This window comes from Maylandia zebra, linkage group LG7 (genome assembly GCF_041146795.1).
Source record: "Maylandia zebra isolate NMK-2024a linkage group LG7, Mzebra_GT3a, whole genome shotgun sequence".
Classification (NCBI taxonomy): domain Eukaryota; kingdom Metazoa; phylum Chordata; class Actinopteri; order Cichliformes; family Cichlidae; genus Maylandia; species Maylandia zebra.
The window spans coordinates 7,868,430-7,884,305 of record NC_135173.1 but is presented as its reverse complement, the minus strand read 5'-3'; the positions used below and the strand labels follow the sequence as shown (position 1 = coordinate 7,884,305).

Genomic DNA, 15,876 nt, shown 5'->3' with positions numbered 1-15,876 from the left:
ACAGGCACACACAGACACAAACATCCATTCCCACCCTCATGCTCTCATATGCACTCACTCCACACTCAACCAACGTGGAGACAGACATAAAGAGACGCTGTACACACGATCACACTCCCCAAGCGTACTCTACAAACCGGGTCTAGGTACCCTTGCCCCTGGAGGGGGGAACCGCACCCAGACCCAGGTGGTGTTACCCTTTTCCCTGCGGTGGGGAGAAGCAGACCGCCCCGACTCCGCAGCAGCAGGGAGGCCCCACATTCCAGACTGCAGTCGGACGGCCAACTCCTCCTCCTGCCCCCCACTCCCACTCCACACACCCCTGTTCTCCAGAGAACAGGGGTGTGTGAAGACTCCAAACCTCCCTCCGCCCGCTCATATGTAGTGTTGGTGTATGTGTGTTCTAAGGTGCATTTAAAACCCAGGAGGGCATGGAGCTACCTGCCAGAGAGCAGCAGGTAAGCGCATGGTCCCTCCTGCTAGCCCTCAATGTCTACGTGGATTTAAAATTGAGAGGTGGGCAACGACGCCAGGGGTGAGGTGTACACCCTGATGGTCTTTTGGATTCCGTGTAGCGCGCCCACCCTCAAGATCCTATATGAATGTGTTATGAGAGTGTGAGTAATGTGAATGTCTAAATTGTGGGATTACCTGAATTTTACCTGAATTCAGGTACCTTACACTTTTACCTGAATGTGGCTCCTGGGTTTAATATCGGCACAAATGACAAAATAACTCCTTCCATTTACTACGGGCAATGCCCGTATGCCACATGTATGCCACACTGTATGCCACATACAGGGCCCGACAACAGTAGGCTATGGGCAATTTTAAGTTTTAGATTTTAAATAGGCTGTATACATTTCAATGTGAGCAACAGGACGGTCAAATGTCTCTGAATTTACTACAGAGTAGGACTGATTGTAGGGTAGCGAATATCATTGGAAAACACGTTTTCAGCACTGCAGGTTACCTGGGTGTAAGGTTCTAGCTAAAAAGAAACATGGTCTGACTCTTACCTAACTATATGAAGAGTAACAGAAGGTTAAATGCAGCTAATTTGTCCTGTTTTAAGCTAGGCACTTACACCTCCGCTCAGCTGCATGTCAGCCACCATCACTCTGGCAGAAAGTGATGTGCGGATCAATACTGAAATATCGATTCCTCCGATACCATTAATTTATGTTGTAGAATCGATTCTCATATTAAAATATCGATATTTTAGTAATTTAGGGTAAATTTGTAGTTCATCATTAAGTGCAACACAGTGGAAAGGAAATAAGGAAATATCATTCAGATTGTCTACATTGGAAGGAACTACTTCCTCTTCCACCTTTCATAGTCATGTTCGAAATACGGCTGTAAAAATGTGTCTCAGCGCCTGGCGTGCGCACTCACAACAATGGCTGAACGTAAATTAAGTCTTGAGTGGACGTATTTTACCTTCACAAACAGCCGAGACATGGTTTGCGATACATGTGGCAAGAAAGTGAGGTGTCGTGGCAGCTCCACAAACCTCATCAAACACCGCAGAGTAAATCATATCACAGAATATGACGAGCGTATGTTGAGGCGAACTGAAGAGGAGGAGAGGGACAGGTGCTGCTAGGGCGAGACAGACATCTCTGCGGAGTCCTTTAGTGCTGCAGGCAGGCAAGGTGTTCAAATAGCACACAACTTCACTTTTTTATTATATGATGAACTCTGCATTATTAAGTGATAAGAACAAGTAGTCTGATGTCCTGTAATCATGATGACGCTAAAATTTGAGATACAATAAATAAAATAAGTTTTTGTACAAAGTATCGGTATCGGATCAGTATCGTCGATACCACCCTGAATTTTACTTTGTATCGGATCGGAAAGAAAATCAGTGGTATCGCACATGACTACTGGCAGCAACGGTGCTAGAGCCAGAGTAGGGGAGAGGTGAGCTGGAACAAACCATTTTGGGGGGGGGGGGGATCTATACTTTTGTTTATTTATTTATACGTCTCAACCTATGTACTGTATGCCTTTTATATTTTTAGTAGTGTTTCACACAAACAGCAAATATTGTCAAAGAAGCAAGAAATCTTTGGGGGTGCTTTGATTCATTTTTGGGGTCAGCACCCCCAAAAATGGGCTAAAATCGCCCCTGAATGAATTCAATGTTTTTCATCATCTTAAGAACCAAAAGCTGTCAGACTTTATCTGACACAATATAAAGAAGAAAAAATAGGAAGTGTACTCAGTTACTCTCATGTATTCTGATTACAGTCACGTGACTTAAAGGAAGCACTCCAGCAGCTGCAGGTGGTGGACAAAGTTGTCTGTGGTTTTATGGAGGCTCCAGCTAAATGCTGCCTCTGTGGTGGATCATAAATTTGATTAGTTTTGAAGTTGTACATCTCTGTTCCTTACATTTCATGTCATGCCTTTATTAATGTTTTATTTGTTGCTTTGACTGTTTTGAAAAGAATATGCAGTGGGAATATAGAGGGAGATAAGTAGTGAAAGTTTTGCCTGGGCTGATTGTGCGTCGATTGTTAATGCCTCAGGGCTCCAGTAGGTGGGTTCGCGCGCCTCCTCCTTCACTCAATACAGACGAGTGAGAGTGAGAGCTGCATGTCTGTGCCGTTCTTTCACCTCTCCTCACTATTTCCCCTGTTTAAGGGCACAACACCTCCTCCATAGTACAATATACAGTGATGTCATGTTGAAGTTCTTTGGCTGATGATGGTCTTTAGTATGTAGCTGATGATTGATGATGAGAGAGGTTATGTTTGTGTTGTTCTGTGGAGATCATTCAAGAACTGAACCTGTTAAACACTCAGACCTGGTTCAGATTTCACCGCTTTAGTTATGACGCACTTATTCATGGTCGTCCTACAGCGCAGCGTAACAGACGTCACTCTAATGCGACTTCCTTAAGAGATATTGAAAGTGTGGCTGTTGCGGCTCCTCCAACCTATGGCAGGCTAAACATGAGGACACAGATGACGCGCAACAATAAACACATAAAATACACTTCTGTACCATTTGCTCCTTTTATTCCACATGCAACTGTCCAATATACAAATCAGTGCCTGGGATTAACTATTAAACAAATGCACAGATTGCACAAACAAATAACAGCAACTCACTACTATGCCAAATTACAAGTTGGCCTATGGCATCAATTTGCGCACTAATATACAAAAACTTGATTTACAAAAAATCAAGTTAATATCAAAACACATCAAAATCTTTCAAGCTCCGTTCAACAGAAAGTTTTGCCTCATGCTCACCCTACCTTTCTGCTCATCCACATTAGGTGCTGTGAACAGGTGAGTGCAACCACATTTATCATCTACCACACCCATGAGACACGCCCCACACCCCACACCAATACAGTGAGTCCATTTAAACCAACCCACTTACAGTGGGGCAAAAAAGTATTTAGTCAGCCACCGATTGTGCAAGTTCCCCCACTTAAAATGATGACAGAGGTCAGTAATTTGCACCAGAGGTACACTTCAACTGTGAGAGACAGAATGTGAAAAAAAAATTCATGAATCCACATGGTAGGATTTGTAAAGAATTTATTCGTAAATCAGGGTGGAAAATAAGTATTTGGTCACCTCAAACAAGGAAAATCTCTGGCTCTCACAGACCTGTAATGTCTTCTGTAAGAAGCTTTTCTGTCCCCCACTCGTTACCTGTATGAATGGCACCTGTTTGAACTCATCATCTGTATAAAAGACACCTGTCCACAGCCTCAAACAGTCAGACTCCAAACTCCGCCATGGCCAAGATCAAAGAGCTTTCGAAGGACACCAGGAAAAGTATTGTAGACCTGCACCAGACTGGGAAGAGTGAATCTACAATAGGCAAGCAGCTTGGTGTGAAAAAATCAACTGTGGGAGCAATCATCAGAAAATGGAAGACATACAAGACCACTGATAATCTCCCTCGATCTGGGGCTCCACGCAAGATCTCATCCCGTGGGGTCAAAATGATCATGAGAACGGTGAGCAAAGATCCCAGAACCACACGGGGGGACCTGGTGAATGACCTACAGAGAGCTGGGACCAAAGTAACAAAGGTCACCATCAGTAACACACTACAACGGCAGGGAATCAAATCCCGCAGTGCCAGACGTGTTGCGCTGCTGAAGCCAGTGCATGTCCAGGCCCGTCTGAAGTTTGCCAGAGAGCACATGGATGATACAGCAGAGGATTGGGAGAATGTCATGTGGTCAGATGAAACCAAAGTAGAACTTTTTGGTATAAACTCAACTCGTCGTGTTTGGAGGAAGAAGAATACTGAGTTGCATCCCAAGAACACCATACCTACTGTGAAGCATGGGGGTGGAAACATCATGCTATGGGGCTGTTTTTCTGCCAAGGGGACAGGACGACTGATCCGTGTTAAGGACAGAATGAATGGGGCCATGTATCGTGAGATTTTGAGCCAAAACCTCCTTCCATCAGTGAGAACTTTGAAGATGAAACGAGGCTGGGTCTTCCAACATGACAATGATCCAAAACACACCGCCCGGGCAACAAAGGAGTGGCTCCGTAAGAAGCATTTGAAAGTCCTGGAGTGGCCTAGCCAGTCTCCAGACCTCAACCCCATAGAAAATCTGTGGCGGGAGTTGAAAGTCCGTGTTGCTCGGCGACAGCCCCAAAACATCACTGCTCTTGAGAAGATCTGCATGGAGGAATGGGCCAAAATACCAGCTACTGTGTGTGCAAACCTGGTAAAGACCTATAGTAAACGTTTGACCTCTGTTATTGCCAACAAAGGTTATGTTACAAAGTATTGAGTTGTATTTTTGTTATTGACCAAATACTTATTTTCCACCCTGATTTACGAATAAATTCTTTACAAATCCTACCATGTGGATTCATGGATTTTTTTTCACATTCTGTCTCTCACAGTTGAAGTGTACCTCTGGTGCAAATTACTGACCTCTGTCATCATTTTAGGTGGGGGAACTTGCACAATCGCTGGCTGACTAAATACTTTTTTGCCCCACTGTAGTCAAAAAAAGGAACAACTCATATGGCTTCTACAGTGGCGTTTGAACGAGTGGCTGAAAAACAAATGTTTCAGCTTTATTTAAGCTTCAAAGTTAACCTCATGTAGTCAGTTTTAAAACTCTAGTTGTGTTATTAACTGAAAATACCAACAGACTCAGACTTTTAGAACAAACTAAGAGTCAGATCAGCAGAAACAAAAACATGGAAATGTTTCCTGTAACTGCGTCGCTCTGCTCGTGTTTGTCTCTGCAGGTGAGGTTTATAAACCAAGCGGTGTTTCCCTCTGAGATAAAGAGGAATAAACATCAGTCTGGTTTACATGTTACTTCCCAAACATTGAGTTTCATATTGAATCAAACAATCATATTGTCTGATTGTGTGATGGCATCACGAGGTCTGGTGGTGTCTGTGGATTTACCCGCTTGGTCAGCGGTGTTGTTTCCAGCACAGAGACAAAGAAGTGTAATGTGTGCGTCAGTGTGATGTGTTGTAGTTTCAGGCATCAGTATACAGCCAGGGACGGATCTACAGAGGCGGCATGTGCCACAGTAAAATGATATGTTGCCACCCCGAGTGCCACCGTAGTTTTGTACAGTGGGGCAAAAAAGTATTTAGTCAGCCACCGATTGTGCAAGTTCCCCCACCTAAAATGATGACAGAGGTCAGTAATTTGCACCAGAGGTACACTTCAACTGTGAGAGACAGAATGTGAAAAAAAAATCCATGAATTCACATGGTAGGATTTGTAAAGAATTTATTCGTAAATTAGGGTGGAAAATAAGTATTTGGTCACCTCAAACAAGGGAAATCTCTGGCTCTCACAGACCTGTAATGTCTTCTGTAAGAAGCTTTTCTGTCCCCCACTCGTTACCTGTATGAATGGCACCTGTTTGAACTCATCATCTGTATAAAAGAGACCTGTCCACAGCCTCAAACAGTCAGACTCCAAACTCCGCCATGGCCAAGACCAAAGAGCTTTCGAAGGACACCAGGAAAAGTATTGTAGACCTGCACCAGACTGGGAAGAGTGAATCTACAATAGGCAAGCAGCTTGGTGTGAAAAAATCAACTGTGGGAGCAATCATCAGAAAATGGAAGACATACAAGACCACTGATAATCTCCCTCGATCTGGGGCTCCACGCAAGATCTCATCCCGTGGGGTCAAAATGATCATGAGAACGGTGAGCAAAGATCAAATCCCGCAGTGCCAGACGTGTTCCGCTGCTGAAGCCAGTGCATGTCCAGGCCCGTCTGAAGTTTGCCAGAGAGCACATGGATGATACAGCAGAGGATTGGGAGAATGTCATGTGGTCAGATGAAACCAAAGTAGAACTTTTTGGTATAAACTCAACTCGTCGTGTTTGGAGGAAGAAGAATACTGAGTTGCATCCCAAGAACACCATACCTACTGTGAAGCATGGGGGTGGAAACATCATGCTATGGGGCTGTTTTTCTGCCAAGGGGACAGGACGACTGATCCGTGTTAAGGACAGAATGAATGGGGCCATGTATCGTGAGATTTTGAGCCAAAACCTCCTTCCATCAGTGAGAACTTTGAAGATGAAACGAGGCTGGGTCTTCCAACATGACAATGATCCAAAACACACCGCCCGGGCAACAAAGGAGTGGCTCCGTAAGAAGCATTTGAAAGTCCTGGAGTGGCCTAGCCAGTCTCCAGACAACCCCATAGAAAATCTGTGGCGGGAGTTGAAAGTCCGTGTTGCTCGGCGACAGCCCCAAAACATCACTGCTCTCGAGAAGATCTGCATGGAGGAATGGGCCAAAATACCAGCTACTGTGTGTGCAAACCTGGTAAAGACCTATAGTAAACGTTTGACCTCTGTTATTGCCAACAAAGGTTATGTTACAAAGTATTGACTTGTATTTTTGTTATTGACCAAATACTTATTTTCCACCCTGATTTACGAATAAATTCTTTACAAATCCTACCATGTGAATTCATGGATTTGTTTTTCACATTCTGTCTCTCACAGTTGAAGTGTACCTCTGGTGCAAATTACTGACCTCTGTCATCATTTTAAGTGGGGGAACTTGCACAATCGGTGGCTGACTAAATACTTTTTTGCCCCACTGTATGTGACAATGTTGTCAATTAAGGGGGAGCAAGAGACCACTCCATGCCACCTCTGTAGATCAGCCCCTGAGTTTTAAATAGTTGTATAAAAAAATCAGAATCTTTGGCTACATTTTAAGGCATATTTCACATTGTAAAAGCTGCATGTGTAAAGAAATGGTTTAGATTTTGCCACCCTAAGAACATTTCATTACATCCAGCCCTGTATACAGTGTAATGTATACAGGGCTGTATACATTACATTACATTAATTATATGTAATAATAATTTAAAATTTTAATTAAACTGAAATTTAAAATTTAATTGAAATGTGGATAATCCAGAATAATCCAAAAGCACAATCAAGACGTATAGAAGATCCTGAACTGAGGAAGGGTGAACAGAATCCAAAATACTGAAAAGCCTGCGAGCCTGAGAATCTCAGGGGGGAATGCAGGAGGCCTGTGATGGAGACCAAGCTACTGAGGTGGCTAGCTAAGAAGCCAACAGCATAGAGACTATGAGGGCTGGCCATCTGGTTAGCAGCAGAAACAGCTTGTCTACAGACTGGCACTGGTGGTCATGATAGGGTAGTTCAGGAGGCTTAGTCATTAAGACAAGATGGGGCCTGATTATTTAAGACCTTGTATATGAGGAGCAGGGTTTTCAATTCGATTCTGGATTTAACAGGAAGCCAATGAAGGGAAGCCAAAACAGGAGAAATATGCTCTCTCTTTCTAGTCCCTGTCAGGACTCTTGCTGCAGCATTTTGGATTAGCTGAAGGCTTTTCAGTGAGTTTTTTGGACATCCTGATAATAATGAATTGCAGTAGTCCAGCCTGGAAGTAATAAATGCATGAACTAGTTTTTCAGCGTCACTCTGAGACAGGATATTTCTAACTTTAGAGATGTTGCGCAAATGGAAGAAAGCAGTCTTACATATTTGTTTAATATGTGCATCGATGTCCTGGTCAAAAATGACTCCAAGGTTCATCACAGTGTTACTGGAGGCCAAGGTAATGCCATCCAGAGTAAGAATCTGGTTAGATACCATATTTCTAAGATTTTCAGGGCCGAGTACAATAACAAGTTTTATCTGAATTAAGAAGCAGAAAGTTAGCGGCCATCCAGCTCTTTATGTCTACTGTAGTGTTTTGCTGTTTAAAAAAACCCCAGCTACATTGTAGCTACAGCCACCCTGGGGCGCACTGACAGAGGCGAGACTGCCAGACACTGGCGCCACCGGGCCCTCTGACCACCACCAGTAGGCAACGGGTGAAGTGATGCTCTCTGCAACATTTGCGGCCGTATGACGCCCCTGCACCTCCTGAAGCTCCATTGTTCTACTGAAGGAAAAAGCAACCCAGACTATTATCGTCCACCTTCCACTGTGGCATGTAGAAAACATCTCAGGTGGGATCTGCATGTCATGCCAGTAATGTTGAAAACCATAAGGACATTTCTCATCGGAGAATAAAACTCTCGTCCACTTTTCAGTGTTCCATGTTTGGTACTCTCTTGCAAAGCCCAAATGGTCAGCTGTGTGGCATTCAATGAGGCGAAGCCTCTGAAGACGTTTTTGTTTTTGAAGCCCTTCAGTCTCAGATGCTGTCTGATGGTTATGGGACTGCAGTCGGCACCAGTAACGGACTTCATTTGGGTCGAGGATCGTCTAGTGTGTTGACAGACAGCCAACTGTTCCTCCGGCTCAGTGCTGGTGAAGTTTTTTTTTTTTTTGCTCTACCACTTAACTTTTTTGTTCCATAACCCATTTAAGAAATTCCAAATGACTGATGCAGGTACCTGTATCCTTGCTTTAATTGCATCTTTGTTGGAAGCCCAATAAATAACACCTCTGAGCTTGAGAGAAAAGCCTCCTTAACAAATTCTCCGTCTGTAAATGGCTTTCCATGTTTAGCAATACAGTGTGCAATACGAAAACTTACTTGAGTTCCATGATGTTTTGCAGCAGTAAAAACTTGGAGAGTACTAGCTTGCTTCTCATATCTTGACACAGTACATGTAATTGATTCAACTTTCTCTGCCTCATCCGTGAAGGTTTTTGATGTTTCATCTCAAAATGTCGTTTCACACTGGAGGTCTGACAAACAACACTCTCAAGGCAAAGGGCACATACAGGATGATCTTTCTGTTGGACAAAACCCCAGTCTTCCGTCCAAATTGGCATAGAAAAAATTATCTATTTTTGCTCGCTTCAACGCCATATTTCACAGGACTGGCTAGCTAGCTACATCCCTCTCGTGTGTGTAATTTTTAGCCAATTACAAGTAAAACAAGGAGGTGAGGCTGATAGCTTAGAGACTGTCATTAAGAAGAGCAGTCATTAGCTGTATTGTCATTAGCTCTGTGGGAGCTAATTTGCGATGTGCATTGGTGGCCCAGCCTTAGATACTGAATTTTAAATACACCTTCTCAGATTATTTCACTGCATGTTGTGCCGTCAATTAAGCCTTCGCGTGCCAGCTGTGGCACACGTGCCCCTGCTTTAGAAAACAAAGTCTTCATTTTTGTAATGAAATTCACATTTGTGTACATTTCTTAATAGTGTTACTGAACAAATGCCCCAAAGCTAAACCTATCAAGCACAGAATTTAGTTCTGATGGAATCAAACGTTTTGTAGAAATTTGAAAAGACTATAAAATTATTTAAAACTATCATTTCAAATGAGAAGTAAATAATCAATAGGATCTAATATTAATCTTATATGATCAGTTCCTCTGTCTGTGCCTCATCAGATATGAAAGCTAAAGCTACCTGGATTGTATGAGCAAATATGTGGGTGGAAACTTTCTAGTCCTTTCTAAGACGTTAGATGGGACGCCAGTCAGAGTGTTTGAGGGATTCATTTTTATATATTTTTATATATTTACATTTTTATACAGTGGAACAATCTTAAAGTCCTTTGGTCTTCAGCATGGAGCCGATTTTTTATGGATCAGAGAGGTTAGGGAGATCATTCAAGAAACACTCAGAGCTGTTTTAGTTTTCACCTCTTTTCTTATAACTCACTTTCTGATTCTATAGCTCACAATGTATCTGACGTCACTCAAATGCGACTATCTTAAGAGTACTGAATCGCAAGTGTGAAGTTGAAACGATCGGCTGAAGCTCAAATAATCTTTGTCTTGCTCAAACTTTAAATTGAATCTCCTGTAGTTACTTTTAAAAGTCATAGTCTGTTATTCGCAGAAAATATCATCAGACTAGCATATTTAGAACAAACTTGTCCGATCATCAGAAAGAAGAACACGGAAATGTTTGTATCTGCGTCACTCTGCTCCACTTTCCTGTTTTTTGGCATCTTCGTGTTTGTCTCGGCAGGTGAGGTTAATAAACCAAAATTTTCCCCTCTGAGATAAAAAAGGAAAAAATGATATCTTTGTCGTTTACGTGGTGCCAATACTTCACAAATAATTAGTTTCATGTCGATTCCATTTGTTTGTGTCCGTGAATGCATCACGAGGCTGGGTGGGTCTACTTGTTTTATCGTAGAGTTAGCATGTTTGCTATCTGTACCACTGTGGGGACTGTCCTTCTGACTAAAGTGAGATCTGTGGTTAAAATGATGGCAGTGCACAGATTCTGTGCTTTATTCGGTCTGTGGCGTCTGTTGCTCGTGTTGTTTGTGGTCTGTCAGCCAGCCGGGGAGCAGAGCGAAGGCTAACATACCAAAAGCTCCCGAGTGTTAAAAACAAAGACAAGTATCGCTACAGTCACTGTCTGTGCTTTTCGTGCTTTAGTTTTTGATCTTTGAAGTTTTTTAGGTTCTCTTGTTCTCGGTGAACTCCGGTATCACTTTTTTTCATTTGCCAACCAATGAGCATTTAGAAATGGCCTACGTCATCTGGCTTCCAATGACGTACAGTCAGGATCTTGTAGAACCGCACTTTACATCCTCAACCAAAAAGTGGATGGTAGGACCATAAAACCAACTTAGTGTGTGGAGACTTGTTGGAACACTGCAGGATAGAACCGACCTAAATCAGCTATTAAAAAGACTGCAGGAGTTTGGCTCACATATGATGAAGCAATTATCATCTCCATTATACTGGTTAGATGAGAGAAGGCAAGGAGTTGCAGAAAAGGGTGCTGGGTAGGAGTGCTGTAGATGTGATGGTGCAGGATAATGAACAGGTGGATGTGACAGTGGAGTAGACTGCCAACATCTGAGGAGCTCACTCTACTGCTGCTCTGGTGGGGCAGGGTTAAGATGCCCATGGCTCTGACTGCGGTGTAGTAGGAGACACCAGGTGAAGGTGCCATTATGCTCACCCTTAAACTTGTGTTTGTGGGGGAAAAATGCAAAAAAAAAAGAAAGAAAAACATTTGACAAAGTCTTGGATTTTTGACTTCTCCTTACCGCCGATTATGAAGCCATATTGTTTGAGTGGGAACACTTATCCACATACGTTCTATAGATTGGCATTTTGAGGCATCATAACAGTAGCTGGAGGCTGCGGTGAAGCAGAAGGAAGAGGCTGCACTAGTAAAAGATGAGTAAAGATCACAGGAATTGTAGATGTAGCTGGCTGTAAATTCACAGCTTCAGATGCAGTTAATATAGTTGATACAGAAGAGTCCGCCTGTTCTTGTTGTGCTGCATGCAAAGCCTGATGATAAGATGTAGGTGAATCCCTACACCTACGTTAAAATCAGCACTGCTTTAACCACCAAAGATGAGAAGTAACTCTAAACCTGTCAAAATATAAGATTTCTGGATTTTTTTGACAGTTTTATCAAACTCTCAGTAGTAAGGAGACAAAGTTCTGAGACATTTAATTTTAAGTTTTCAACTGGAACAATCTTTGGTGTCAGCAGAAGTGGATTCATGTCAGATGTGTTGTGCAGTGGTACTTTATGCATCAGCTGCATTTCCCCACTTTGTCTTCATCCTCTCAGACATAACACATCACTTGGCACAGCGCCAAGAAATGGTACCGATTATCAAACCTGTTTGTGTTTGTCTGACCCTCCCTCTGATTGGCTGCTGTAGAAGTGAACAGTTGCACTTTAACCTTCAACCTCTTTGCTCTGTTTTTTTTTTTCTTCACCTCTGTCAGTGCGCCCCAGGGCAGCTGTGGCTACAATGTAGCTTGCCATCACCAGTGTGTGAATGTGTGGATGACTGAATCTGTAACGCACTTTGGGGTCCTTAGGGACTAGTAAAGCACTATACAAAAACAGGCCATTTACCATTTTCTTTCAGACCAGAAAACCATCAGAGCTGAGTCTGGGCAGGACGTCACTCTGACATGTCGAGCTCCAAACAACAGTATCATCATCGTTTTAGAGTGGAGCAGAGAAGACCTGGGAGATGAATATGTGCTTTTTTATCGGAATGAGCAGTTGGATCCAGGCAACCAGCATCCATCTTTTAAGAACCGGGTGGATCTGCAGGACAAACAGATGAAGGATGGAGACGTGTCTTTGATTCTCAAGAATGTGACGATAAATGATGCTGGAACATACGAGTGTCGTGTTGAGACAGTGACAAAACGCAGGAAGAGAGCCAGTTTAGATACTAATCCCATCAGCATCATCAGTCTAAGTGTCATACCTCCAGGTGAGTGAGTAGAGTTGAGTGTGTGTGTGATCAGAGGTGAAGCTGCTTCCTGGTTGTTGATGTTTGTTTCTAAAGATGTTGTTGATGAGACTTTGTAGAAAGCAGCTGGTCTGAGTGATGTGATCAGAGTGCAGTAGATAATGTCTGACAGCAGTTTGAAGAGGAAATGGATTCTGTTCTGTTCTTCACTCATCACCTACCTGACAGCTGACACCTCACACCTGTTTCTCACCTGCAGGTCAGCCAGGAGGACACACAGAGGACGGAGGGAAGGAGGATGGAGGGAAGAAGGACGGAGGGAAGGAGAATGGACATGTTGGACTGATTGTTGGACTGATTGTTGGTCTGTCAGTTTCTGCTGTGCTTCTTGTTGCTGCTGTTGTTGGTTGTTTGATCTACAGAAAACATAAACAGCAGAGTCAGGGTCCATACTAGCCTCCTGAGTAACTGCAGCATATTTGAAATGTCTTTAGTGTTTTTGATGATGATGATGTTTGGTAAGAGAAGCATCACTACACTACATCAGTAAAATGCAGAATGGAGTTCAACTGCCCAATATGCAAATTAAAAAAAGAAATACAAGCAGGTTGAGAACCAGGAGCTGCTGATCTTTCAGCCTGAGACTGGCAGAGATTTATTAAAACAGACATATTTTTTTAATATCACTGAGACTGAACTTCTAGCTTTTTTTTTTAATTCAGTAGGTTAATAGCACAATATGCTGTGTATTATTTGTTTAAAATGTTAAAGCCTACACTGTTTTAGTAAGTGTAAGAATATATTAGGCTTAAGGTATTTTGTAAATTTGTAAATAATAATAATACTTAGCAGTAATAGCAGTAGAAAAGTACCCCGCAGCATCTCCACCACTGGTTTTATATTTTGCTAAGAAATTTGGAGTTCTGATCTACAGAAAACATAACAAAAACAACCGAGTCAGGTTTCATTCATATTAAATGGAGCATATTTTTAGATAACAGTGAAGCAAATAATTAGGAGAAAGTAAAACCGCCCAAAGACAAAAGAGATTGAGCTGCTGATCTTTCAGCCTGAGACTGGCAACAATTAAAAAAATAACACAGATATTCTTTAAAATCTGTGGGTTTAGACTCTACATGATGACGTCCTGCAAGGATAAACATTCATTTTATTCTCTAGGTTAATAAGATAAGATGCTTCCTATTAGATCAAGTTTAAGATTTTACGCCTACAACATTTTACATGTAATTTATTTCAACCTTTGAGCAGGATTTTGTAAAACTATAAATAATAATAATTGTTAGTTTTTAACAGTAGTAAGATTACGCTGTGCAACATTTTAAACCAAGTTTTATTTCTTTATATTTTGCTATGAAAAGTGGAAGTAGGTGCAGCTATATAATGAAACAAGCACACATGTAAATACAGCAGATAAGGTGAAACCAGAGTTTGTACAGTTCTAATAAGCTGACAGTGTATTTAGTATGACTGCCTTTATTCTTCAGCACAGCCTGAACTCGCTCAGGCAGCTTTCCTGTATTTCAGTAGTCTTCAGGAATAGTTCTCCAGGATATTCAAAGCTTTTCTTTGGATGTTTCTGCCTTTTTGTTCCGTTCTCTGTCAAAATGATCCCACACTGCTTAAATAATGTTGAGCTCTGGGAGGCCGATCCATGACTGATTCAGTTACTGCATTTGCAGTGTGTTTGAGATCATTGTTATGCTGAGTAATGAATTTGTTTCCAGTCAGATTCATTCATTCTAGATGCATCGTGGATTAAATTATAATTGTATGTTTATTCGATCATTATTCCATCAGTTTTAACAACACCGCTACTACTCCAACACTACTGGCTGAAATGCAGCTCCAAACCTTGACAGACTCTCCATCCTGTTTTACAGTTGAAGAGATGAATATTTAAACCAAAACTTTCAAATGTGGATTGTGATGAGACTTCAGCGCCCAGTTAGTGAATCAGCTGAAGGTCCAGATGCATCTCAGGTCTTTGCTGGAATTGTTTCTGGTTCTTAAGTGGCTTTCAGAAACAGGCTGCCTCTTCTTTTGTCCTCCTGTTGTCCAGTTTCCTCGATAATTTTAAGGACACACTTCACATCATGCTGAGATCTGCCTAGTTTTTAGCTAACAGCTTTTTGGGAATCCGTTTGCTGGTGCAAATATATTACTTTATGCCTATAAAACTGTTATTTTTGGTAACAAACTGTGTTTTTTTTTTTTGTTTTTGTTTTTTTTGACTGGCTACTAATAACAAAGTGCCTAAGTTGTCTGCTATGTTCAGACAGAGTACTGGTTCAGCTGTGAAGTTGCATGAACGATTGTCACCGTTAAGTGTCTTGCCAAACAAGAAAAACAAATCTCTCTGAAATGGTTCAGGTAGAAGAACTATAGACTGCAGGAAATAAGTGAAAGTTATTTGTGACAAGCAAACTAATCCTCGTATAGAGATCAGCTGTTACAGAGTAATTACAGACACAGAACACAAACCATATGAAGCTCTGTGGATTATAGACGATAGATAATCTGTTAAATAATGTTCAGGATCAATTTGCTACCTGTAATTAACTGATTAGGAAACTGGGTTATAAAACCAAAGACAGAAATATTTTCCAAGTAGCTGCAGAGATGTTGCCTCTTATCTCTGAAGCTTTAACTTTTGAGTCTGTTTGTTACTTTAAATATTCCAAAACTTGTTTACATATTGTTTATTTATTTCACTTTTGCCTTTTTTGTTTGTTTATTCCTAATAAAGTTTATCAAACATTGGTATGAAATCTTTTAGTCTTCATTGATTGTTTGTGTTGTTCTATTGGCCTGTTGAACTTGTGGATGCAGATTCTATTTGAGCTGAAAGCAGTAAACCAGTAAAACAATAAAATCACTGTTTTCCCTGGAAGAACAAACATTACAAAGAATAACATTCAAAGAATCCTGGTTAACTGCAGGAGATTGGGAGATGACTAAGTTTTGAGTCTGTGCCTGCAGTTAGGTCCCAACCCTGGAGTTGATTTGGGGCGTGGTGTTTGCATTTGGAAGATGTTGCTGTGAACAGACAACATGCAGTCAAAGGAGCTTTCCGTGCAGGTGAAACAAGCTGCAAAAAACAGGAAAAAAAACCCCCAACAATCCTGGTAACTGCTACAATATTAGGAGGGGCATAATCTACAGTTTGATACGTCTTAAGAAAGAAAGCACTGGTGAGCTTAGCAACACAAA

The 15,876-nt window shown here is 41.7% G+C and overlaps 1 protein-coding gene across 1 annotated transcript; it reads left to right on the top strand.

Annotated features, from left to right (window-relative positions):
• The first annotated feature begins 10,152 nt into the window (after positions 1-10,152).
• On the top strand, positions 10,153-15,426 carry LOC112431099 (junctional adhesion molecule B-like). Its single transcript, XM_024799648.2, has 3 exons — positions 10,153-10,424; positions 12,310-12,666; positions 12,905-15,426. The coding sequence occupies exons 1-3, from the start codon at positions 10,358-10,360 to the stop codon at positions 13,099-13,101; spliced, it is 621 nt and encodes a 206-aa protein (XP_024655416.2). The 5' UTR covers positions 10,153-10,357; the 3' UTR covers positions 13,102-15,426.
• Positions 15,427-15,876: the final 450 nt, after the last annotated feature.

Bases quoted from the DNA above. Each gene is read 5' to 3' on its own strand.
- LOC112431099 (XM_024799648.2), top strand. From the start codon at position 10,358: ATGTTTGTATCTGCGTCACTCTGCTCCACTTTCCTGTTTTTTGGCATC. The intron at 10,425-12,309 runs GTGAGGTTAATA...ATTTTCTTTCAG, and splicing joins CTTCGTGTTTGTCTCGGCAG to ACCAGAAAACCATCAGAGCT. The intron at 12,667-12,904 runs GTGAGTGAGTAG...TCTCACCTGCAG, and splicing joins TCTAAGTGTCATACCTCCAG to GTCAGCCAGGAGGACACACA.